This window comes from Eublepharis macularius, chromosome 9 (assembly GCF_028583425.1).
Source record: "Eublepharis macularius isolate TG4126 chromosome 9, MPM_Emac_v1.0, whole genome shotgun sequence".
In the NCBI taxonomy this organism is placed as follows: domain Eukaryota; kingdom Metazoa; phylum Chordata; class Lepidosauria; order Squamata; family Eublepharidae; genus Eublepharis; species Eublepharis macularius.
Window position 1 is genome coordinate 26,803,987 of NC_072798.1, and position 24,750 is coordinate 26,828,736.

Sequence of the window (24,750 nt, forward strand, 5' to 3'; positions counted from 1 at the left end):
CAGCCAGGGGCGGAGACGGGGGCGTCTCCATCGCCCGGCAAGCGCCGCCCTTCACCTCCGCCGCCGCCGCAGCTGGCTGGGCCATGGTGGAGCAAGCAGACGACGCGCCGCTCCTCTTCTGGGCCGAGGGCCCGGCGGTCTCTCTGCCGGAGCCGGTCGAGGCCGGCCGCTGGGGAGGCTCGCCATGGGGCGGCGGCGCGGGGGAGCCGGTGGCGGCTGCTCTGGCGGGCACCGGCGGACGCCTCCGGGAGTCGGACTCGGAGCAGGTGGAAGAGGATCAGATCGTGGCGGTGTTTGTGGTTACCTTCGACCCCCGCACGGGTGAGAGCCGCACCGGCGCCGTACTCCTCCCCTCCCCGGGGCTCGATGGAAGGCGACCTCTGCCTTCCCGAGAGCGCACCCGCCACTCTAGCGGAAAGAGCTTTTCCCTTTGCACATCGGCGCGGCGTCAGGGTCGTTGCCTTTGTAGGAGCGAAACGCTTTTCTTTTCCCAGGGGTTGATAAGAGCCGTGGTTTCTCTCCGGGCCCGTGAAGTGTTCTCTGACCATGTGCAGAAGGCACTTCCCTTCTCCTTTAATGGCCGCAGCCTCCCGGCGTCTGAGATCCATGGGAAGAGTTTCTACCTGATCAGCAGGTTCAGGATGTGGCCTGCACCTGCCTCCAGAGGCCCTGGGATTACCCAAGTGCGAATCCTGGGGGATAAAAAGGGGTCTTTCCTCTCCGGGAAAGGGGTTTCTTCTAGAGGATGAGCAGGATTTGAGTCGAGTGTCCCCTTAGAGACCAATACTATTTTTAGGGTATAGACTTGTAAGAATCAAAGCTCCCTTCTTCAGAAACCTTTTTGAGTTAGATTCTGGTGGGTAGCTGTGTTGGTCTGCAGTCTAAGAACAAGATCTGGGTCCAATAGTACCTTAATTAGATTTCCAAGTTATGAGCTTCAGAGAGGCAAAGCTCCCTTCATCAGATACCATGAACTGGCTTGCATAGGGGTGTGTGACCTCCTTCTATTTGGCCTGTCACACACACACACCCTTGCCATCTGCAGAACTCTCTGATGAAGGGAGCTTTGACTTCTATACCTTGGAAATGTAGTTGGTCTTTAAGATGCTACTGGACCCAAGTCTTGCTCTTCTTCAGATAGTGCTCTGACTCTCGGAAGCTTATATCCTAAAAATCTTGTGGGTCTCGAAGGTGCCACTGGACTCAAATCCTGTTGTTCTATTGGAGACCAACATGGCTACCCATCTAAAACTATCCTAGAAGATGGTAGGTCAGGGGCGTGAGAACTTATACCATCTCCTCCTTTCAGTTATGGGAAGCCCTCATCAGAGGTCACTGTCCTCGGCTTATACAGCTCAGGCCTGTGGGTACCATACCATAGAACTCTTAACAGTAATTATACCTATCTATACCTTCCCCTCTTCCTTTTTGTAGTCTTTGTATCATTGCTTTGAATAATTTTCTAGGGCAAGAGGACAAACCCCCAGTGCCCATACAGAAGGTGCTTCCCACAGACTGATGAATTATTGTACTGTACTGTCCAGTAGGACATTCTTCTTGGCGGGGCCTTAAAATGAATGGACACTGAGCAAGGACTCTGTTGTGCTCATTCCAACGTGTCTTCTTGCCTGAGAACTTCTTAGTTGGTTTCTTGAGTCTCCTTAAATCTGCTGCGCATTGATGGCAGCCAGCATCTACCACCTGAGTTGGTCACCTTACCTTATCTCATACTAAAGCTACTTCTGCCCTACTGGTATTCATGGGAAGTTATCTTCGGGCTTCTACAGGGTTAAGCACCTTACAGGCCTGAGTATGAGAAATATGGTGAAGATAATGGGGTGCCAACCAGCAACAGGATGTGTGTATGAAATGAGGGTTATTTTCAGCTGCAGTCACAGGAATTGAGCTGATGCCCAGGGACATGGCCAGCGCCTCAAGGGCTTCTCCTCAGTTGCTTAGGCAGGGAACTGGCTTTGTGCACCAAGCAAGACAGAGTGCCACCGTGGGCATTGCCCTCCTCTGGCACAGAATTGGAGAAATGTGGTTACTGCCTGTTCCTCCCAAGAAATTACTAGAATTCCCAAGAATACTTCAGTGACGACAGGCTGGAGGGGTGAAAGGGAAAAAGAAGTATTATGCTGAGGGCAGATGTTGGTATCCTAGATCCACAACACCTGTCTTAGTGATCTGTGCTTTCATCAGGGGTTGTAGCTACTTTGGTAGCTACTGTGCTGAGAGGCTAGGGTATAAATCTTTTAAATTAAATAAACCTCCCCTTTTTTCTAAGCAAAGTTATGAGGGCGGGGGTGACTTGGCACCTGTCTTTCCACAAACATTGTAATGAGTTGGTAGACTCATGTCTTCCTGACTTAGTATAACTCTGTAGTTGAAAGGGGAAATGTTATCTTGAGCAAACAAATGTTACTTCAGATGTTGAAGATACAAAAGAATCCATGAAGATTCCTTCCAGGCCTTATTGTGATCTCACTGGCCTGTTCAGTGGTGGGTTGGGAGGCTCTAACCAGTTTCCCGGGAAAACATGTTTTCCCACTTTCTTCAAATGGTATCCTGTGATATAACTAAAGAGTTAATGTCACCAGTGAGATAGGGCATGCATGCAGTCTTCGCGCCAGAACAGCTCCAGGTTTACTTGAGGATCTTTCTGTACTTCCCTATTGTGGTGTCCTTCACACTTTGTATTCTCCTCCCTCACATACACACCAAAATCCAGTTGCATTAACATGTGAGTGTCTTTCAGCAGAGTTGGGCTTCTATGTGTCGGTTGGAAATATATGTGTGGCCATGGGTAGCCCAATGGCACTTCTGAAATAAGCTAGTTACCCAAGGTGGCAGATTTATGCACACTTCTATAGAACTGTCCCACCACATTTGGTAGGTGGTCTTTTTGTTTTTCTGGTTTCACTGTATAGGGTCAGTTTGTCTCTCACCTATTAGCATTCCTTAATGACTTTGCTTGCAAGTACCTGATTTAGCTGGGGCCTAATCTTGGCTTCTCCTATAATAACTGCTTACTTCTCTGCCCAGAGGTACCAAGGCAACATACATATATTTGGCTTAACTTAGTTCACTTGAGCTCACTTGGGAGGTGTTTTTGTATGGGTTCCCGGCCTTCAGAAGCATAATAATGCTTTTGCTTCAGTAGCATGTCTTCTTGGTTTCTTAAAACATCTTGCAGATTCTTTAACCATTTTTACAAGATTCAAAGTCTGCCTTGGTTGGTCATGAAGCCTATAATTAGCAGGTATGCAGTGGATACTAGTTTGACCTTGGACTATTGCTTCATAATTTTCTGGTGTGAGTGTAGGTGTAGTATTGGTTGGGGGGCAGGTCATTTCAAGAGGCACAGACTATGCTAAACTTCCTGTGCTTGAAGGTTTATTTTATATTCACTTAGTGGCATACACAGTCACAAGGAAATAGATAAAAATTCACCATTATTGGGGGTTCCATACATCAGGGCTTGGCTTACAAACTTCCCAAATCATGCGACACCTCTCATCCCCTCCATCAAGTCTTCTGCATCTGTCAAAGAACTCAGGGTTTATGTCAGCTGATAGAGATGACCAACTTATGCTATTCTGGGGGTTTCCTTCATGGGATGTCTTGTTTGTTTGTATTAAAAAATTGCACCACACTTTTTCTTCAGGTTGTAGGATGCGGGAGAGGGAGGAATCACCTTTTTGAATGCTCCCTATCTTAAAATTTTTATGCAGACTGAAACAAAAGTTGTAGTGCAGGTGAAGGGCTATGGTAGACCCTTTATCCCTGATGTGGGATTCGCTTAGTTTGGAATGGACAACTTTAGGTTGCATTTTATCTCTTTGGGACTCTACTCCTTATTCTCTTGCCTGTGTTGACCAGAGTCTGTGAAGAAATCCTGTTAAAAAATGCTTCCAGGTCACAAAAGCGTAGCTAGTGGAGATTCTTACCTGCCGCTGGTGAATAGCTGTTTATTGCCTCTTCTAAGTAAAAACACCCAGATATACTCTGTGCCTATTTATTTCATTTGTAAACCAATATTTCTCCAAGGAACCTGGGGCTGTGGTCTCCCCCTTCAACCTCCCAATAACTCCGTGAGGCAGAAATGTAAAATTTCCAGAAAATATTGAAGCCATAAGAAAAAAGTGTATTTTTCAGTTTTTTTGAAAAACTGGAAAAGTAAATAATGCTTTTCCTGTCAAATCTAAACATATTTTAGCGCTTTAGCAATATAAAATGTATCATTGATATCTTAGCATGTAACATTTGCCCTATTTATGAAATTTAAAATATAAAATGCCTTAGCTTCTCTCAACATTCGAATCATTGCCATTAATTCTGCATTAGGACAATCAAGCTGTTGACCTTTAGTGTATTATGTTATCTTAAGATGTGTACACCTTTCTTTGTTTAAATTCAGGAATAATATTCTGCTCCTTTGTATTTTAACTTTTTAAAAAAATATATTCGAAAAGCCAATGTGATGTAGGTTTTTCTGGAATAAAGTGAAAATGCCTTAGTTTTCTGTAACTGAAATTGTAAATACATTCAGAAACTGAGAGAGCTATAAAATGTGGCACTCCGTGCTCTCTTATAGTGTAATCCTAAATTTAGTTACTCCAGTCTAAGCCCATTGAAGATAATGGGCTTAGACTGGAGTAATTCTTCTTAGGATTGCATTTTTAGTGTGGTGTGGCACATATTTGTCATCTGAGAGGACAAAAAATAAAAAATTGAAATAATAAACAAATTATGTAATAAACAAAATAACTTGTATTATTTGGGTAGAAACAGTCTTGTGTAGTTGCTATAGAATTACCAGCATATAGAGAGTTAAAATGTATAGCACTGAAAATACTAAACTCCCCAATAAGGTATTCTCGTCGAACAAATTACAGCAGATTAATTCTTGTTCAAATTATTCACATTTGAACAATAAACATAAACTTGAAATTATGTTGTGTATATGAATTATCATTATGTATTGCTGTGGGTTGTCTTTATTTTGAGTAAAACATCTAGGAGTTTTTTTAGTGCTCCTCAAAATTGGGAAAATGAGGGGGAGCTTCAAACCCTCCCTCCATTTTTCTTTTCACGCTAGCACATCTCTGTTGTGAGGTAGCAGTCTGAGGGCGAAGCTACAAGTGGCGAATGACACTTGAACGGCAAGTGTATTTCTCCCTGTTCACTTGCACTCCACTCAATCCACTTGCTGTTCAAGTGTCATTCGTCACTTGTAGCTTGGCCCTGAGAGACTAGGCCAAAATCACCCAGTGACTTAAGTCTAGTGACAAGCAAGAATTTGAACCCAGGTCTTTCCAGATTGAATTTTCAAATGTTAGAAGAAATCTACAGCTATGGTGTTGTACATTGTTGTACTGTTCTAGATATTCCACAGCCCTGCAAAACTGGAATAAGAGAGTCCTTGGACGATCGGACGCTTGAGAACTTCTCAATAATGGATGTGGTCCCGCTTTCTCTTCTCACTCCCCTCCCAGCCACCTTTAAGCAGAGTGCAGTGGTGAGTTTAGTATCCGTGGGCAAGCACTAGTGAAAAGCTCATATTACAATTTATGGATTCTCTCCTGCCTAATGGCACGAAAATCTTCACGCAGAACGATAAAGCGATTCAGATGCTTCCATCTGGGGCGGGGTGGTGGGGAGACCCTGCATATTACATTTGCGTACTATAAATTCTCAGATTGTTGTACAGAAGTACGGCAGCTACAGATTTCCCTGCACATTTCCCTGCAAGAATGTACTGCGTTTTCCCCAATTATTTTCCCCGAGCTGAAGCTGCTGTATTTTTATTGTGGGGAAATGTAATTCTTTCCCCAATTATTGAGTGCTGTGTAGAATGGAATGTGGTTGTGCAGGTTTCCTCATGGCATGTTGTTCGTGCTTCTGGGGAATATTAAAAAAATGCTACTGATTAGTTGCTTAGACTGATTTCAGGGGCTGCCCCTAAATAGGCAAGCAGAGAAGTCGTCTTATTCCAAATGGTCATTCTAGGTTGTTGCTTAACATCCACCCCCAAAATTTTCATGAAACTCAACTTACTTTCCCAGAGGCTATTCCTGCTTTGTTATCCTGTAAGCTTTGATAGTTTCAGGTAGGAAGCCGTGTTGGTCTGCACTAGAACAGCAGGATTTGTGTCCAACAAGAAGTTCAGGGCAGAAGCTTTCGAAAGTCTAAGCTCCCTTCATCAGATACCAATAAACACCAGATGCCAGTAAATCAGTTGAGTTTCAGAATGGATATTGGCTTAGCGGGGGGGAGACAGTAGAACCGTATAAAATATCAGGCACAGGTGAAGAAAAGGAGTTTGACCCCACCCCTAATCTAGTGTCATCATGGTTACCATGTTGCATTAGAACTAGAGAGACCCAGGTTCAAATCACTGCTTGCCATGAAACTCACTGGGAGACCCTGGCCAGCCATCTCTCAGCCTAACCAACTTAACAAGGTCATTGTGAGGATAAAATTGAAAGGGGGGGGGGAATATGGTAGGCCAGTAAAATGCCCAGAGTTACTTGAAGGAAGGGTAAAACAAATACGATTCTGGGATGCCTCTCTCCAATAACTATGTAAATGCTAACCGGCATTCATAGATTGACGCTTTTGAAAGGTAGGCCAGTAAAATGCATACACGAGGCTTTAAGCTCATGGCCTTACACAGTTCCTACCTTCGCCACCCTCTGGAATTTGATTTTAAAAGTTCCAGAGAACTCAAAAACTTAAACATTGTTGTATTATTTTGGCTGATTTTGATAAAAGTTCTTATGTGGCTTTTAGATTATGGGTAGGACCAAACCAGCTGCAATTTCTGTCTGTTATGGAAACAGGTGAATTTAAGCTGATTTCTTTAACTGGAGGAGGATGAACTGGGAAGATACTGTATTTATGGGGCTTTTTCTCCCCTCCGCTAGGAAATAGTTCTCAGTCCAGTTTCTCTTGCCTCTTTACCTAGTGTATCATCTAAAATTAATCTCCAGTAATATAAGGATTTTTCTTCTGCTGTCCACCTTTTAAGGGACTGGAGTGTCCTATTTGGTGTTAGAGACATATCATTAATCGGCTGGGTTTTATGTTTGTAATTGGAGGCTGCCTTTGTCTCTTCTTCTTCACATACATGTAACCTGATGCCAGCTCAGCCAGGGCCTTTTTTCCTATTCAAACCTGATTGTCCTTATATACAAGATACAGACAAGGGCATGCCTCTAACCCTCTGCAGATTTTGTGCATGGAATAGGACTTTCCAGCTTCTGTCCTTTTACATCATACTGAGTTTCTTGAAATTTTGTTCCTGGGGCTCAGCAGATGCCCAGGGACAGCAAAAGAGGCAAATGCGGATGAGGGGGTGGGGGGAGAGCTCTGCTGCGTAATGGGGAAATTGGTGAAAAATCGCTGGCTTCCTTTCCACAAATGGAAATGCAGTCCCCTTGGAGGAATTGTGTTGTGGGGTATGTGCAAAGAAGCCTTAAAATCATGGCCAGTGCAACGCCACCTCTCCCCTTTCTCCATCCAGCCTGATGAAGAGTTCTGTAGAGATGGAAAGCTTGCATACTGCCTTGTATTGTTTGGGTTGGTCATAATAAAAGGTGTGTGGATTTTGTTTTAGACAGGCATGGTTGCTTGCCACTTGTGTCGAGATATTTGAACATGCAGGCATAATGTTACATAAATGATGTGTTGCTTCTTGAAGTGAAAAAGAGAGAAAGAGTTTGAACTTCAATGGAAGTGATCCTAGTCTTCCTTTCAAGATTATTTTGACAAATACCCACTCTACCATGAAGTCTGCTGCTAGGTGACCTTAGACCAGTCCTCTTTTTAAAAGTCTAACCTACTTCCCAGGGTAGTTGGGAGGATAAAATGGAGGGGGGGAATAATGTACACCAGCCTGAGTTTCATGGAAGACAAGCATGTTTTTTTAAAAAGAACCAAATAAAATACAATTTCTACTACCTTCTCCCACCATGTAGCGAACTTTTTATTCATACTATTTTCTTCTTAAGAGAGCAGCTCTATTAACTCCATTGTAGAATGGTTCTTTGTGTAAACCTTTAAGTGCGGGATCCCCAACCTTTTTGAGCCTACGGGTGCCTTTGGAATTATGATAAAGTGTGGTGGATGCAGCCACAAAATGGCTGCCACAAGAGCAGAGCCAGTCATACAGTGGCTGCTGCAGTTTTCTTTCAGTTACACAGTGAAGATCCTTGTTTTGTGGTAGCTGTTTCTTAAGCAGTGTTTTTAAATATCTGCCCAGCCAATCAAATCTCTAAGGGCCAATCAGAAGTGTTGCTAGGCAAAAGCTCTCCTTGGCCCTGCCCACGATATAAAATGTTCCAGGAGTTGGTGAACACCATTGTGCCTATGGGCGCCATGTTGGGGACCCCTGCTTTAAGTGATTTGTCGTCCGCCACCTTTGAGGACTTTCCCAGGGATTGTTTGGCGGACACAGAGCTTCAACAAAGTTGATGTATCACAAAACTCTGGAGCTGGTCAGTGCCTTTATGAGACCCTTCCTTGGGAACTTTATGTACACGGTCTTGAGTTCCACAGTGAGAGACAGGCAGGATATCAGTGTAACAAATAAATCCTGCTTTGCCTAATGGCCACAAAAATGCATTTTGGGTTGGTTCTGATGCTGCATTCTTAGGAGGGTAGGGTACCTGACACTTACCTCATGTTGGGCACGAGGTCATTCTTCACGTGTGTGCGTGCACGCCTCAGGACTGATGTGGTGACGTCACTGTTCCACAAGGCTGATTCAGCCCAAATTAGCCCCAAACGAAGTGCAGGAATGCTCCCATGTCTGGCGCAATGACATCACTTCCGGAAGTGACATCACTTCCGGGAGTGAAGCTCACGCACAGCTCATGTTCCCTGAGTGCCTGCTTGGTTAATCCGTGGCAGGCAACCTCCGGGAGGTTTCCTACCTCCCGCCAATTGCTGGGTGATCAGTGAGCAAGGGGGCAAATCCCCAGGAGTTTGCACATGGGAACCCTATACCTGCTGGCCTGCTTGTCTCAGAATAAAGCCATATGGATGCTTATCTTTCCAAACAGCAATTGAAATGGATTAGCATCCTGCATTCTGCTGTGTGAAGTAAAGCTATACAAAAAACCTTCTGTTCCAAGTGGTCATTGGGATTCATTAGCATCCTGCACACCTGCATGCAAGCCTCAATTAAAGCCATACCTTGAGGAGGGCGGGGGGTCATCTGAATGGCCACTGAAATGTGTTGCTTGTTGCTATGCAGGCCTTAGAATAAGTCCATTGAAATGTAGGAGGGCTGGGGTAGGAGAGAGACTGAGCAGTCATCAGTAGGGATGAATATAGCTTTGTGTTTGTGTGTGAAAGAGAGTACGCATGTGAGAAAGCAGCAGCCCTCCTTTATTCTACTGCCAGCTGCTGGCATCTCTGGGTTACAAACTTAAACCCAATGAAATGGTCGATGTATCCCCTAAAGAATCCTGGGAGTATCCATAGAGATGGGAAAAGGCCAGGATTGCTAGTCGTTTTACATTATACCTTCTATTTAAATGTTTCCATATGCGGGGCAGGAAAAGCCATTCTGCCTCCAGTTCTCTATAATAGTACCCCCTATGGTTGCCTGACTATTCCATCAGAAATGGGGTGTATTTTTTGTGGCAGGAGTCCCCAACCTTGTTGAGCCTGTGGAACCTATTGAAATTTTAAAAACAGGGAGTAGGTTCCACCACAAAATAGCTGCTGGGGTAGAGGAAGATACAGTCAAATCACAGGGGCAGGACAAATCAGACTATGCTGGGTCATTCCAAGCCAAGTGTCCTCCTATGATGGAGGCAGCTGTTTCTGAGGGCCAAACTACAAATGACGAATGACACAGGTTGGACACTTGTCAGCTTCCATCAAGTTTTGATGGGAAATGTAGGCAGCTTAGTGGAATGTTGGACAAGTGACAGTTGAAAAGTCCATTGGACAGCAGTCGGAGAGCCAAGCTGCAAGACCAGGATGCCTACATTTTCCATCAAAACTTGAGGGAAGCTGACAAATGTCCAACCTGTGTCATTCATCACTTGTAGCTTGGCCCTAAGTAGGTGCTTCCATCAGACACAGAATCTATGCTACCTGGGCTCTTTTGAAGCATTTGCTTCACTGAGGTGGAGAGAAGGCAGGATAGCTCTTTTGTGATGCTTTTGGGAACAGCAACATTAAGGTCCAGTAGCACCTTAAAGGCCAACTAGATTTCCAGGGTATGAGTTTTCAAGAGTCGAGGCTCCCATGAAACACATCAGCAGATGTAATGGTGCCTGAATGTACCACAGTGGGAATCACTGGTCTAAGATCTCCAGGGTGCATGTTTTGGATGACAACTCTTCTTTAGGAATAATTCTGTTTTTTTCAAGAGCAATTAGGCCATTTCTGTGAGGTACTTGGGAGGGGAGATAATAAAGACTGAGCTGAACAGTATAGCATTTGAGTTTTCTGTACAGCGTTTGGGGGGAAGAAGCACATCCTTGAAAAGGATAATAACCAAAAAAATTAATCTAGCTTCACCCAACTAAGTCAACATCAAAGCAAACAGACCTCAAAGCCTAGGAAGTGTCTGACTTGGCCACAGGCTTACCTCATTCCCAACCACACCTCTTCCTACTTGGCATGCTGTATATGGTAGGCCTTGACAAGGCAGCAGTACCTCCCTCAAGGAGGCAGCCCATCTGTTCAGACCCATTAGCCAAAATCACCCACGTCGCCTGGCAAGTCGCCTCATCACCTTGCTCTGTGAGCATGAAATGGGTGACGTGGCAAGAAAGTCAGCAGGGGAAAGAGATAAGGATCAGTCAGGCTAAAGCGACTGCAAACAAAGGAGTGACTTAGCAGGCAGGAGTATGGGGAGGGAAGACAGAAGGAAAGGAGGGGGGGGAGCTCATGAAGGGAAGCGGCGGCCTGCCCCTTTCCAGGGATATTTGGGGAGACTGATATGACATATCCAGCATCTAGTAAACATTTACGAGAGTTGTTATTTAAATTAAATTTTTATCGTGCCAGTTCTTTAAGGGTCTGAGAGTATACAATTATGCTTAAATTCACACAGTTAAAAATAAAATTTCTCACAGTTCAGCATCCAGGAAGGTTTATAGGTGATTCTTTACGGTGTGGAACTTGCCTTCTGTTACCACGCTTACTTAAAGCTGATATCTAGAAAGAGAACGATTATATACTTGAACCCACAGCTTTCAGAGCTGCAGCACAGCGACCCTTGAACTGCATCCACATCACCCCTTTCTGTGTCCCTCCTCCTGTTTGCTTTATTTTACTTAAGTCATACTGTTGCAGAGGGCATGCCTAAGGCAGATTGGAAGTGTCATCCAAAGTGAACAACGTGTCCTCACTAGTGTTTCTTCCGGGAGGCGCAAGAGCCTCACTCAGTGTTGATGCTGAAACATATTCCACCCCATTTATACTGTCCTGGACTGCTGAAAGCTCTTCGGAGGGGATATCTGTCATCTTAAAGTTCATCAAGGCCCTTCCTTTTTTATGAAGGAGGAAACCACTATTTTTAAAAAAGGGAAGAAAAAGAAAAAGAAAGTTTGTTCAACTCTCTTTATCTGCCTGCTCACTAGGACATGGAACATATTCGCGAATATCTTAAACCACACTCTCAGACACATAGAGATGTGCTATAAATTTCTCTTTCTTTAGTTTTTCTGTTCAGATATTTATTCCGAACTTTGCTTCCTACAAGGGACCCAAAGCAGCTTGCAACAGTGTTTTCCTTTCTTCCATTCTATCCTCGACACAAGAATCCTGTGAAGTAGGTTAGGCTGAGAGTATATGACTGACTCAAGGTCACCCAACGAGTTTCCAGGGCAGAATGGGGATTTAAACCTAGTTCTGATGCTGTAACCACTACACCACTCTGCTCTTTGGACTCAGGCTGTGGAATGTGTAAAAGCCTTGATGGACAAATCAGACAAGTACAGAAGCAAATGCTTTCCAGTGAGTTACAGAGATGCGTTAGAAATTTGAATACTGGATTATTTTAAAGGAGCATCCATGCCAGAAAACCACAGCTGTATGGAAAATGCATTTCTTTGTAGCAAGGCACACACTTTTCTAGACAACTAAATTAAGACTAATTTCGAAACATTGCAAGCAGGATGCCTCTACCCATCATTTTTGATTATCTCGTCTTTGAAATAGCAGTGCACCACATGACCAGCCTAGGGTGACTGTTATATTCATGTAAGTTGTGGCCAATAATAGGCCACTGAGCCAAGAATATTCTTGCTCTAGCCTCTATAGCAGACTTGGCTATGCTGCCATGGATTCAAGACAGACATTGGTTCTTTTATATCATCAGTCACGGGGAACCTGTGCATTCTGGCTGTCCAGAGACTCATTAAAGTAACTTTAGCATGCTCCAAATGTCAACAGAAGTTTTCCTGATTTGTAGGATGAATGGGGAAACCGTCAGCTTTGTGGGATTGGGGTTTCAGGTAAGAGGTCCTCAGAAATGGAGGGAGAAAAGAAACCCTGATGGAATCAGGAGGGCTTTTTTTTTTTTTTTTACACGGGTGATAAGACTGCTCTATGGAAATGGCTCAGAAAGGTGCTCTGGAATAGGAAAGGGACTCTAGACTATAGTACTGTGTACTTTCTGTTACTGTAAGTAAATGCCTACTGATAGTTCCACATCAGGTAATATATTATGTCAACTTTCTTATGTTTTTGTTTTCAGTATTGCTTTCAGCCTTGTATCAGACTTGCTTGTTGTCATATCTCGACAATTCTTACTGTATTGTATTCTTTATTGAACGTCTCAGCTGTCATTTCTATTGATCTACACTGTGTAATCTGCCTTGAGTCGCCGTAAGAAAGGTGGACTATAAATGAACGAATGAATATGTATCTGAGGCCATTAAGAACAATGCTTGTAAGATAGATCTTAAATGGCAGGCTGAAGGGTGTGGCAGTGACTTTAGTTGGATCTCTGCCTACGGACACAAATGCAAGATGGTAAAAGCACTTCGTTGAAAGTTGTATTGAAGGTACAGAGATGTCTTGGTGCAAATACATGCACACTGGTTTCAAACCAGGGTCGTTCTAAAAGACCTATTCATGAATTTAAAAAATGGGATCGTGTGATATGAAAAGCTCAGTCGGTATGAAGTGGCTGACTACTATTTTAATGTGCATTATATTGCAAATATCAGCAGTACACAGCTGGAATAGAGGAACAAATGTTTCCTTACACATCTGAGTCTGGCTCTGTGTGAGAGGAATATTACCTAACTTTGATCAAAACGGTCTCAAGGTTTTGTCTCATCCTGAAAATCCATGCTGTGTAATTCAACGTAAGTTACCTTTTCAAGTAAAAGTAGAGCTTGAAGGCTGGCAGCCTAAGTGGAAGCTCTGTCAAGTATGCATAGTGGCACTATGAGGGCGGAAAGGCAGGGTAAAAAGCTGGCGAAGGAAGGAAGGAAAGAAAGAAAAAAAGAAAGAAAGAAAGGTTGCTCCCAGAACCCTCCTCCTCTTCTCTTCACCTCTTATCACTTAGGTATAAAACCAGGCATGCTGAAGAGAAAAGCAGATTGTGATCATTTATCCCCTTTCTCCACAAAGTTTGAGTGACATGTATAGGTTCCCCCCCCCCCTTTTTATCCTTACAACAACCTTATGAGGTAGGTTAGGCTGAGTGACTGGTCCAAGGACATTCAGTGAGTGTCATTGCTGAATGGAGATTTGAACTTAGTTCTCTTTCCAAATGCCCAGCCCTCTCACCACATTACCACACTGGTGTGTATGGGGTGAGCCTGTTATTTTCATTCCTTGGAAATAATAATCCTGCTGGCACAGCTCTTGAGGTTCTCAGACTTTTGACAAAGCCAGACTCCACAGATGAAAACAATGTGGTTTTCTCCCTACCGTGGTGTTAAATGGGGCATTCAGTATCTTGCAATTTAACATAATTCATTTTGTTACTGTAATAATAAAGTGAGATGGCTTCATATTTTAATGATTTCAATGGATTTAAAAGGGTGTAACTCTCTTTCAGATCTCATTAACAGTCTACCAGTGTAAGTAAGAAATCCCAGTTCATGCATAAACTCCAGTTTGTCCTCTTCTTCCCTCCCCCTCCCAAAACTGCTGTCTATGACCATGCAGACACAAGAGGTTGCACTGCTGAATAAAGTGTGTGAGAACTTCTGCATCACTGCAAAAGATAATTAGTAGGACCATGGTTTAGTGAACTAGCAACAAACCCTACATTGAAATCCCAGTTTGGGGGCTGTCTGCATTCAGACATTGCAAGTAACTGGGGCCTGAGCAAACCACAGTTTATTGCGATGTCTGAATGTATTCCATGCGTTCTGTAGGTCTTTCAGATTAACCCAACTGTCTGATGTTCTCCAGAGTGTATTTTACTGTAAAAGAAGGGTCATGATCCCCATTTTAGTACCACGGTCACAATGATGCTCACCGATATGTTTCCAGGCACCTGCATTCTCCTTCCCCTAAGCATCTCTTCTCCAAAGGAAAGACCGAGTCCTGGTTTTCCTCCATCTCATCGGAGGAGGAGGTGTCCGAAAAGCCCAGGAGACATAAGTTTTGTGTCTGCAGTGAGCACCCATTCAAAACCAGTACGCTTGCTGCCTCCCAATGTTTTGTGATTGGTCCCAGCTTCCAGGGCAGCAACATTGTGGTTAGCTATGCTCCACCCCCATGGCATACTTTTTTGGTGGTACGCTGTACCTTTTTTCAATATTCCAAAAGTGCCACATCTTCAGCAAGGTTGGGGACTCTAAGTGAAAGCTGTTTGTTTGATGTAATCTACTTATGAAATATCTGATGAAGTTTTCAGATGCCAGCGTGAGAAAGGGCATAAAGTGAAGTGGCAGGCAGTTCTTAAAGGAAGGAATGCGAAAAGGTGGTTCAGTCTGATTGAGGCTCTCTGGCACTAAAGCATAACAAGGGAAAATTATAGTTTGAGACTTTAAAGTAGAAGAATCTCTGAACTTGGCATTGGAGACCTCCTGAAGAAACACAAAAGACAATTCTTGATCCTGACAGCTAAATATAAATTCATTGATTTACATTCATGCTGCAAGCATTTTCTAAGTAAAACAGCTGAACTAGCAGCAATTTGACACTGAAGCTATGTATGTGTAATCTTGGTGTCTTTTCTAATGTACTGAATTTAAGAGATGTGGAGTTTGGAAAAACTGAAACTTGTTAATTGGGGGGTGTATAATCAGAGTTGTTCTCTCACTCACCTTGCACCCTGTCCGAGATGAACAATTAGCAAGCATCAACAGATTATCCCCAATGTGGACATTTTTCAAGATTGATTTGATCTGTAATTTCCCCTCTCCCTTTCTCCACTGATTGAGTTACACCTTGGAGAGCATTGGATGTGGTGGCATGAACATCACCCTTCTAAGCATCTTGGTTGAGAGTACACCTGCTTTGGGCACAGAAGGTCTAAATTTCAGTCCCTGGTCACTCCCTAGTTAAAAGGGGCAGGTAGTAGGTGATGGGAAAGACCTCTCTCTCCCTCTGAGGCCCAGGAGAGCAGCTGCCAGCCACAGCAGACAATACTGACCTTCATAGAGCAACGCTCTGACTCCGTATAAGGCAGTTTCGTGTTTCCCCTCTTCAACAGCAACTGTCAACTTTTGATTGGGCTGAGTTTGTAGCAGGCAACCACAGCCCAATGTCAGGCTCGTAAACAGGTTGTCAAAACCTGTTGCCCAGAAAAAAGTTACCAACCTGTCTGCCCACACATGCCAGTATAGCTAAGAACCAGTTCCCAGAAATATTCATGCCTAGTCAACCAGAGGCAATTCGCCAGGAGTTACTGTTTTCAAGAAGGAATAGATGAAACCCTGGACAAGACTGATGGTTATTGGAAGCAGAGCCTTTTCAATGGTTGCCCCAATACACCCGTTCACTCAGGATATGCCACATTTACTGATGTCATCTGGAATGTGTTTGTGGGGTGAAACCCATTCTGTTGCATCCGTTATTTGTAACAATGTACCTGGTGAATTGATTTTACTGCTGCTGTATTTCTTCTTGGTTTTATGACAGTATTGCTGGATAGTTTGTGAATGGATTTCTGTAATGGGGTATGTTTTTATAAGATGCTTTTTGGGCTTACTGTTAGCACGGCTGCTTACCTGAAACTGTCTTATTCTTGAGATGTCAACCGCTTTGTATTGAAGTCGATGTAGTGGTTACAGTGCCAAACTAGGATCTGGGAGAACCAGGTTTGGATACTCGCTCCCTCTAACCTGCCTCACAGTGTTGTTGTTGTAAGGATAATATGGAAGATGGGAGAACAGTGTTGTAAGCAGCTTTGATTCCCCATTGGTGAAAAAAGCCAGATACAAATCTAAAATTGTACATTTGGGGTCATTTCAGTAAGAGAGACCCTAAGGGAATTGTGTTAGTCGTTAAGATGTTGAGATGGACCTGCTTGTTTGACCAGAACTTTGGATTTTCAGGAATGTGATCCTTAGAACAATTCCTCTGAAGGAAAGAAGGAGATAAATGTTTGTAATGTTGGCAAGGGGTATAGTCCAGTTTGTGCATTTCTTGCAACTCTCTAGCCAAGCTTTGTAAATAAATAAACAAAACTGCTATCCAATTCCATTTTACTCATTTTTGTCCTATTAGTGGCGGAAAGAGGAGGTGATGGGGATAAAACCAACTCTCTTCCAGTTTATAGAACAAGTTTTTGCTGAGATTCTTCCTTGCTACAGAAAGCAGAAAACCAAAATATATCTGATAGACAGACAGACAGACACCCTCCCCCAACCCAAATCAATATAATTCCTGTGAATGGGGATTGTCCAAAAAGGATTTGTGGACTGGCTTTCTGTTCAGATTTGTTTAGAAGAAATTCATTCAGAATATTAAGAAACAGACAGCTGAGTTTTGTGTGTTTTTACGAGTTATGGTTGTTACAAGCCCCTTGAAAGTGTCTCCGGTGGAAAGTGCATGCCATAAATATTTTAAATAAAAGGGCCTTCATATCTTTAGTTATGTGGTATGTTTTCATTTTGCTTTACTTTTACTCCACAAAGCTAAGGGTGGCATAAAAGGCTTTTCCCTCCCACTTTATTCTCACAGACCAGTGAGGTTGACTAGACTCAGCACAAAGAGCTCAAGGCAGTAAGATGCTTGAAGCTTGGTGAATGGAACTCATCGCAGGTGTTTTTCTCCATAAAAATAAGGCATATGAGGGAGGCTCTGATTTCAGTGAAGAAATCCGGCTGATTTCAGTGCAAGGAAGTCAGTGTTAATTCTCCCCATGTGCCATTTTTCTCACTCAGAATGGTCCTAGAGGTCTACTGTTTTCTCCATTGGGGCAAACGTATTGATGGAAAAGTGGTATGGGGTGGGGGATTAAACTTCCTTTTGTGCCACTGCTTTACAGTTAGTGTGACACTCAGAAAAGCAGTTTGAAATGTACTTTTACCAAGTTCCTGAATTGATATAATGGCAGAAGAGCTGGCATTTTGACTTTCCTGTACTTTAGGACAAGTCTGATTTGAGTCTAGTACTTTATTTGTCATCCGCCTTTCTTGTGGAGACTCTGGACATATAATTATAAAGGCAAATGCAATAGAGACCAGTGTAATTCATACAATAAACAATGAATAGAACGATCACACAGAGAATAATTGAAATAGATTTCACAATTAAATTAAGACAGTACAATATATCCAGGGGAGGGGAGAAAACTGCTTGCAATATTTACAGGCGATTCAAATTGCAGCCCACATTTCAAGAACTCCATTTTACTGCATCCCTCAGGTCTGAGGTCAGCCAGTAATCTTTATGACTGGAGAACTTCAGGGCAGTAAATTCAGGATTGACTTCTTGATGCATGTAAAGATGTGAAGGTTCAGCAAAAAACAGAAGAGCTGGGCCCATTTTTCCCCTCAAGACTATGTGAGGAAGTTTGGGGATCCTGGGTGGGAAAAAACATGAATATTTCCTCTTTTGGAATAAGTGACATGTTTTTAAGGCAAAGTTTTACCCATTCAAAATGTATAGCATGAAATTTCTTATGTAAAATCTATGGAATTCAATAATGAAAACTGCTGTGTAGACATACAGCATATTTTAAAGAATACATTTATTAGTTAAATCAAGGCTTTTTTTGTGGCTTGTACTCACACCAGTTCTGTGTACTACCACCTTTGGGGTGGGCCCTCCCAAGTCCTGAGGGGGAAATTGATAGAAGTCAAGAACAACAAACAGCAGCAGCAACAACAGCATGATGATGATGATGATGATGATGATGATGATGATGATGATGATGATGATGATGATGATGCAACCTTATATATGAGTACCAGTACCTTTTTAAAAAAACAAAACAAAAAAACACTGTTTAAATGTTATTAATTTTGGCTACAGTTATTATGCTATAATATGTTTGGTGATAACACATTAATGCATTATTATTATCCACATATGCTGATGATAATTCCAGATACAATTTCAGTGATTCTAGATTGAATCTTGAAAAACAGTTTGGCTACTCGTTAAGGTGACGCTAGATATCAGTTTAACAGGTTTATGATGGCTGTTTGGTTAGGGAGAAATGTAGGGCAGTAACTTATGCAGGCATCTTTACAAAGTTATATTTGGTGAGGGGTTATAGAGCATGCATGTTTTGTGTGCACGAGATGTCAGGCTCAGTTCCTGGATCCCAGTTAGCAGGTGTTGGAAGAGACTTCTCTACCTGAGAACTTGAGGCTAAGCTTGCGTGTCCTAGAACGACTTCATATATTCATGTAATTTTATATTATTGTTCTAGGCCATTCTAGCTGATGAGAGAGACTTTAAAACAGTTGGGCAATACGTGGTCAAATTTCAGGGAAGCTGAAATGGTTTCCAGAGGGATAGTGTGCAATTGCTGCAATATTATGCATTATTCCATGTTGCTGTGTTGCATCAAACCAACATTATTTACATTTGTGTCCTTACCTGGATAGCCAGGCTAGCCTGATCTTGGAAGCTGTGCAGGATCAGCTCTGGTTAGTAACTGGATGTAAGACCACCAAGGAAGTCCTGGGTTTGCTACACAGAGGCAGGCAATGGCAAACCACTTCTAAATGTCTCATGCCCTGAAAACCCTATGAGGTTGCTGTAAGTCAGCTGTGACTTGATGTCCTCTCAATTGCATTTGTTTTGCTGGTGGTGTTGTTGGTGCTTCCTTTGGAGTCTGCATTCACATTCTGTTTTCTCTCTCTCTTTCCCTGCATTTCCAGGTAACATGGTTGAATGGTGTTTGCCCCAAGACATTGATTTGGAAGGTGTCGAGTTCAAATCTATGGCTAGCGGGTCCCATAAAATACAGTCGGATTTCATGTGAGTGAGCCACGTTTGCATCCCATAGTTCTGCTTCATTGTACGGCTCCTTTCATTGTCCAGAAAGTGCACACAAGCCGTCATTGGTTAAATACAAGAGATTATCATTATTGTAGACCAATAAAATGTCCATTGTTAGGATGTCTTTGTGGAAGGACAACCTGCATATTGCAAGAAAGCTTGAGACTGCTGTGTATCCAGACAAAATTTGCACCTTCTCTATGACCCCTGGTGGTGGCAGCCGGGAAACCCAATGGCAGTAAGAGTGGGAAGATAGCAGGAAGTAAATGAGGGCATCTGGGATGGAGCTAAAGCTGTTCTTTGTTCCTGGTGACTGCGGTGCTTATGGAGAGGGCAGGCCTTGTCCCCTCACTTGTTACTCAGATTACATTTCTTAGTTATGCTTAAAGTGGGATGGAATGATGGGACCTTTTGTATAGAGGGATGTTTCTTTCTATATATAAGGGAAGTTTGGCAACTGAGGAGAGAGCCTGTCTGTAAAGGTGCCCTATTTATGGAATATTCTTCCCAGGTGTGTTCTTGGGGTGCCATCCCCATAGTTTTTTAGGTGCCAGATTAAGGACATTTTATTTAACCTGGCTTTTAGTGGCTGAGCCAAGCTGGTGCTGTTGTTCATTGCCACCGTTGTGCAGGTTAGGTCTATTTGCTGTGATTTGACTGTTGTTAAGCTGCTTATATTTTTGAAGTTTTTTTGGCATTTGGTGAAATTTAATTTTACTGTTCTAACATTGTTTTTATATTATGAACCACCTTAGAGACTGGAAAGCCAAAAGGAAGGATAGAAAAAATTCTCTTCATAACACATTTTTTAGCTTCTACTAGACATTGGATCGATACGGACGTAACACCGACTCTCTTTTGAGTGTGGGGAAGAGATTGAGAGCCAGCATTGAGCATTCCCTGAGTGAATCAGCCCTTCTCACATTATCTAGGGTTAAGGGGAGAGGTTGTTATCAACCTTTGCAGTGGTTCTTGCTAACTAGGGTTCCAACCCCCTCCCCCGAACATTAAATGGTGGTTTCAAATCCTGCCAAATAGATAGCCAGGGAAACACGTGTCAAAGGAAGATGGCAGCAACATTCTGGTGTAACACGTATTCATCAGGTCACAAACCACCAGCTGAAAAGCAATGTCCTAGTTGCCGCTATGACTCCCAGTGTCTTTACGTGGACCTGTCTGATGTCATCCTGCTGTGTGTGTATACCTGTATGTTTTCCCTTTGCCTTCTAATCTACTTGCATTATGTGTGATGTTCCTTTTCAGTTACTTCCGGAAAGGCCTTTGCTTTGGCTTGGCCTGTTTTGCCAACATGCCAGTGGAAAGCGAACTTGAAAGAGGTGCCCGAATGAAGTCTGTAGGGATTCTTTCTCCTTCCTACACCCTGCTGTATAGATATATGCACTTCCTGGAGAACCAGGTCAGGTATGTTACTGGGAAAGGGAACACGTTGGGAGGGAAGAGGTTTCTTTCTGTAGTAGAAATGGTTGGACAGCAGTTCCTGCTCTGTGTCAGGGAGCTGTATTGGTTTTTCTGGATGTACTATGAGGTTTGGGCTGTCGGTTATGAGGTAATTTGGAAGGACATTTCCCAAGAATGAATACTTCCCTGTTGTGTATAATGTGGTATTTATTTCAGAGCTTATTTCAGAATAGCATCCAGCTACTCAGGACCTGTGAATCCTCCCACAACCCACTTTTGTGTGAAGCTTCAGCCCATGCCAGACTCATGACTGCATATAGTTGATATGGAATAACTTAATTGGCATGGCTTAATTCCTGCTGTTCACATGCATGTGTAAGGGTGATGCCATCCCTACAAGAAAAACTTCTGCAGCTCCTATTTGGAAATACATGTGCCTTTCAGCATAAGCTAGCGTAAAAGATCTCAGTTCCTAGCCCCCTCCTCTCAGCCTTGATTCCCCACCTGAAAAAGTGGCAGTAGGTACCAGTAAAGGATGGCTAAATGTGCTTCCCGTCTGGGTGAGGAACTCTGTGAACAAAAAAACAAGCACTGCCTTTGTTGTATTCTTGGTGGTGTCTTCAGATGAGATGATGTTGTATTCTGGACTCTGTATACTGCATCTAGAGGATTAGTGGTGAAGGTCCTTTAGAAAACATTGCAGACACCCAACAGTACATGTGTCTTTGTGCTCTCAGAGCCAAGCTACAAGTGACGCCTTACACAGGTTGGACACTTGTCAGCTTCCCTCAAGTTTTGATGGGAAATGTAGGAGTCCTGGTTTTACAGCTTGACTCTCCATTACAGCTGCAAGACCAGGATGCCTGCATTTCCCATCAAAACTTGAGGGAAGCTGACAAGTGTCCAACCTGTGTCAGGCATCACTTGTAGCTTGGCTCTCAGTCTGGCTGTAGCTGTTGTGTAGGATAGGACCCGTGAAACTAATAGAAAGGATGGAGGCAGGTCCTGTTAGGAAGGTCCCGTGGCCCCAGAGAGGAAGAAGCATTTACAGCTGTTGCAGGCCAGAAACGCCAGCCCATTTGGTGAATAAAAGACCACTCCATGGACATGTTGCTAACATGCCTTTCTTTATCTGCCTGTCTTCCAGACACCAGCTGGAGATGCCAGGACATTATTCTCACCTAGAAGCATTTTATGATGACAAGAAAGGGGTTCTCCCTGCTGGCAAGGACACCCCTTGTTCTCAGCAACCTGTCCACTGGCTGCCTTCCATTCACAGATATATGTATCCAGAGATGAAGGTGAGAAGTATATAGAAGGGAGGGGAGTTTATTAGACTGTGCTTGGCTGCAGAGTGCATCAGTGTCTCATGTTAGTCAACTTGTGGGAAGTGGGCTTAGCTGTTAGGCAAGTCAAGTTCCTGAAGCCTCTTGCATCCTAATGGTAGTTCCTTGTAGAATTCAGCAGGGTACAGCCAAAGCATAGCAAGTGTCCCTTTTTCAATATAGACCTTCATTTAATTTATTATGCTTGTACTTTGGCATTCTTCCAAGAAGTTCAAAGCAATCCAGATACTATCTAGGCTCAATAAACTTCAGAAATGAAATTGTATCTGGTGCTTTTAGACAGTTCCGTAAAGGAAGCCAGATGTGTGGGGCTACACAGCCCACGCTTGTTCTTCACCAGTTCCTGACAGCAGTGTGGATCAGTGGAAGGCAAGGGCAAGTTGAGGCATGCTGTATGCCTGGTATTATAGGGATCGAAAGCATTATAACAACAACATTCAACTTCTGCAGTATGGGTTTCTTGTCAGGTAGACTCAAGGACTCACATCAAGGAACATTTTAAAGGCAACCTGACCTTCACACACAAATATCCAACAGAGATTGCTTATCAACAAGCAAATGTGTTTAATTATAAAGTAAATATAAGTAGGTAAATAATAAGGTGTGTTTAATCTCTAATAGAGGTAATATGTTCCTCTTCTATAGTCCACAGTCCATGCAAATTTCAGATTATTTATGAGGCAAACTTCCTTCATGAAACGTCAGGAACTGCAATGCCAAGACCACGGCAATACAGCCCGGAAAACCCACAACAACCTTCCTTCATGAAGCTCATAATTTTTTTTGTCCCTTTTAAATTCTGGAAATTCAAATTCTATCATAAAATAAGAAAACTATGAAAGAGCAATAACATACAGACACTGCAAAATAAAACTTCAATATTTTTTTTACTTCCCACTGTCCTGTATTGAATTTTTCAGCATCTGTCTGGCAGCCGCACAAACCCTTCTTTGTCAGCAGTTTCCCTCAGAGAAACTTGCCTCACAAGGCAGAAGTTATTAGACCCATGCAGCTTTACCTCTGCCGTTCACGGAGGCTCTCGTGTCACTAATTCCCACTTCCCATTTTGAAGCACAGTGGTTAAGTGGTTGGGATGCAAATTGTCAGTCTGCTGGTTCGAATCCCATGACGGCCGTGAGATTAGCAAGTGGCCTTGGGTAAGCCACACCTCTCAGCCCCAGATCCCCAGCTGTATTGTGCGGATAACAATAACACTGGGTTTGTTCGCTGCTCTGAGTGCGGCGCTAATCTGTCTAGAAGAGCGGTATAGAAGTGCTCCTGCTGTTATTATTTTTACTATTTTCTCTGGATGCAGATCACACATCCTGCAGGCTGTATGTCTCAGTTCATCAAGTTCTTTGGCGAACAGATCCTCACACTCTGGAAGTTCGCTCTCCTTCGCAAACGGATTTTGATATTTTCACCTCCTCCTGTTGGTGTGGTCTGTTATAGAGGTATGGAATGGAATGGGGGACAGGGAGGGTGCCATGGAGGGGAAGGCAGAGAATGTACGAATTACAAATTTTTAAGTGGCACTGACAGTAGAAAAGAGATTTTCCTCTTTTAAAATACAAGAAACTTGGAATTATTTAAAAAAATGTATAGATGATAGTTGCACGGTGACGCCCTGGTCATATCTGATCCTTTCAGAGGTTTTTTCCCCACGGTCCTACGATGTTATATCTCAAACTCAAGGAGATGCAATATCTTGGGCATGCTCCATAACTTTGAGGTGAACAAGAGCCAGCAGCCATTAATGAAATGTTAGTTGATTAATGGTACAGTTTTGATCAATTTAATTAATTGATTAAATATTATATTTTACAATATAAAAACATATAAAAACAATTCTGCAGAGAAAAAGTGTCCTTTGTTTTTAAATGGTTCAATTCAGACATGTCTTGCAGCAGCCACAGTCTTAGAACAGACATTCCCTCTTGGTTGAGAAAGTACAGGAATGCATCTTCTAAAATGGTGCCTACCACCCAATATTTTTGTAAGCACTTGTATTAAAAAGGGTTTTTTTAAAAAAAATCTCTTGCCTGAGTAATTGGCAGTAGGACTTTTTAAATCAATTAAATCATTCCTGACATTACATCTCCAGGGCTCACATGGAAGCTGAGAGGAGAAAGGGAAGATGGGAAAGATTCACCAGCACCTTTCGCTACTGCAGCATAGGACCCAACCCATAACAAATCCCCATTGGCAGAAAAGCAGGATTTAAAAAATATAATAAATAATCAACTAGTTTATTTACTAACTTCAATTGTAGTTTTGCCTTTCTCTCTGAGACACAAAGTAGATTGCAGTATTTAAAAAAAATGCAATAAAACAGGATATGTACAATAAGCAGTGCAATAAAAACTGCCTAATTTTTTCCCATAGACATTAAAATGACAACCCTATTCCCTTTATAAAAATGCCCCCTCGAACAACTCCGTTTAACATGTTCTGTGGAATGATTAACAGTGTAGTCCTATGAGAAACATTGACAACTGTGCTGTTCATTTTATTATGTGGCTTGATTTTCTAGGAGGAACTTAGGTTGTGGAGTAAAATACAGTTTTTACTCCAAGGCCATTGTCTG

At 42.8% G+C, this 24,750-nt stretch overlaps 1 protein-coding gene across 2 annotated transcripts in view; it reads left to right on the forward strand.

Annotated features, from left to right (window-relative positions):
* Positions 1–83: 83 nt before the first annotated feature.
* DENND11 (DENN domain containing 11) overlaps positions 84–24,750 on the forward strand; it is a 34,739-nt gene continuing 10,072 nt past the window's right edge. Inside the window, exons 1-5 of one of the 2 annotated variants that reach the window (XM_054988121.1) lie at positions 84–321; positions 19,278–19,377; positions 20,662–20,820; positions 21,965–22,118; positions 23,479–23,617. In XM_054988121.1, coding sequence (XP_054844096.1) covers positions 84–321; positions 19,278–19,377; positions 20,662–20,820; positions 21,965–22,118; positions 23,479–23,617 — 790 coding nt within the window. The remainder of the gene's footprint in view (positions 322–19,277; positions 19,378–20,661; positions 20,821–21,964; positions 22,119–23,478; positions 23,618–24,750) is intronic. The other variant, XM_054988122.1, reaches the window with a different exon arrangement.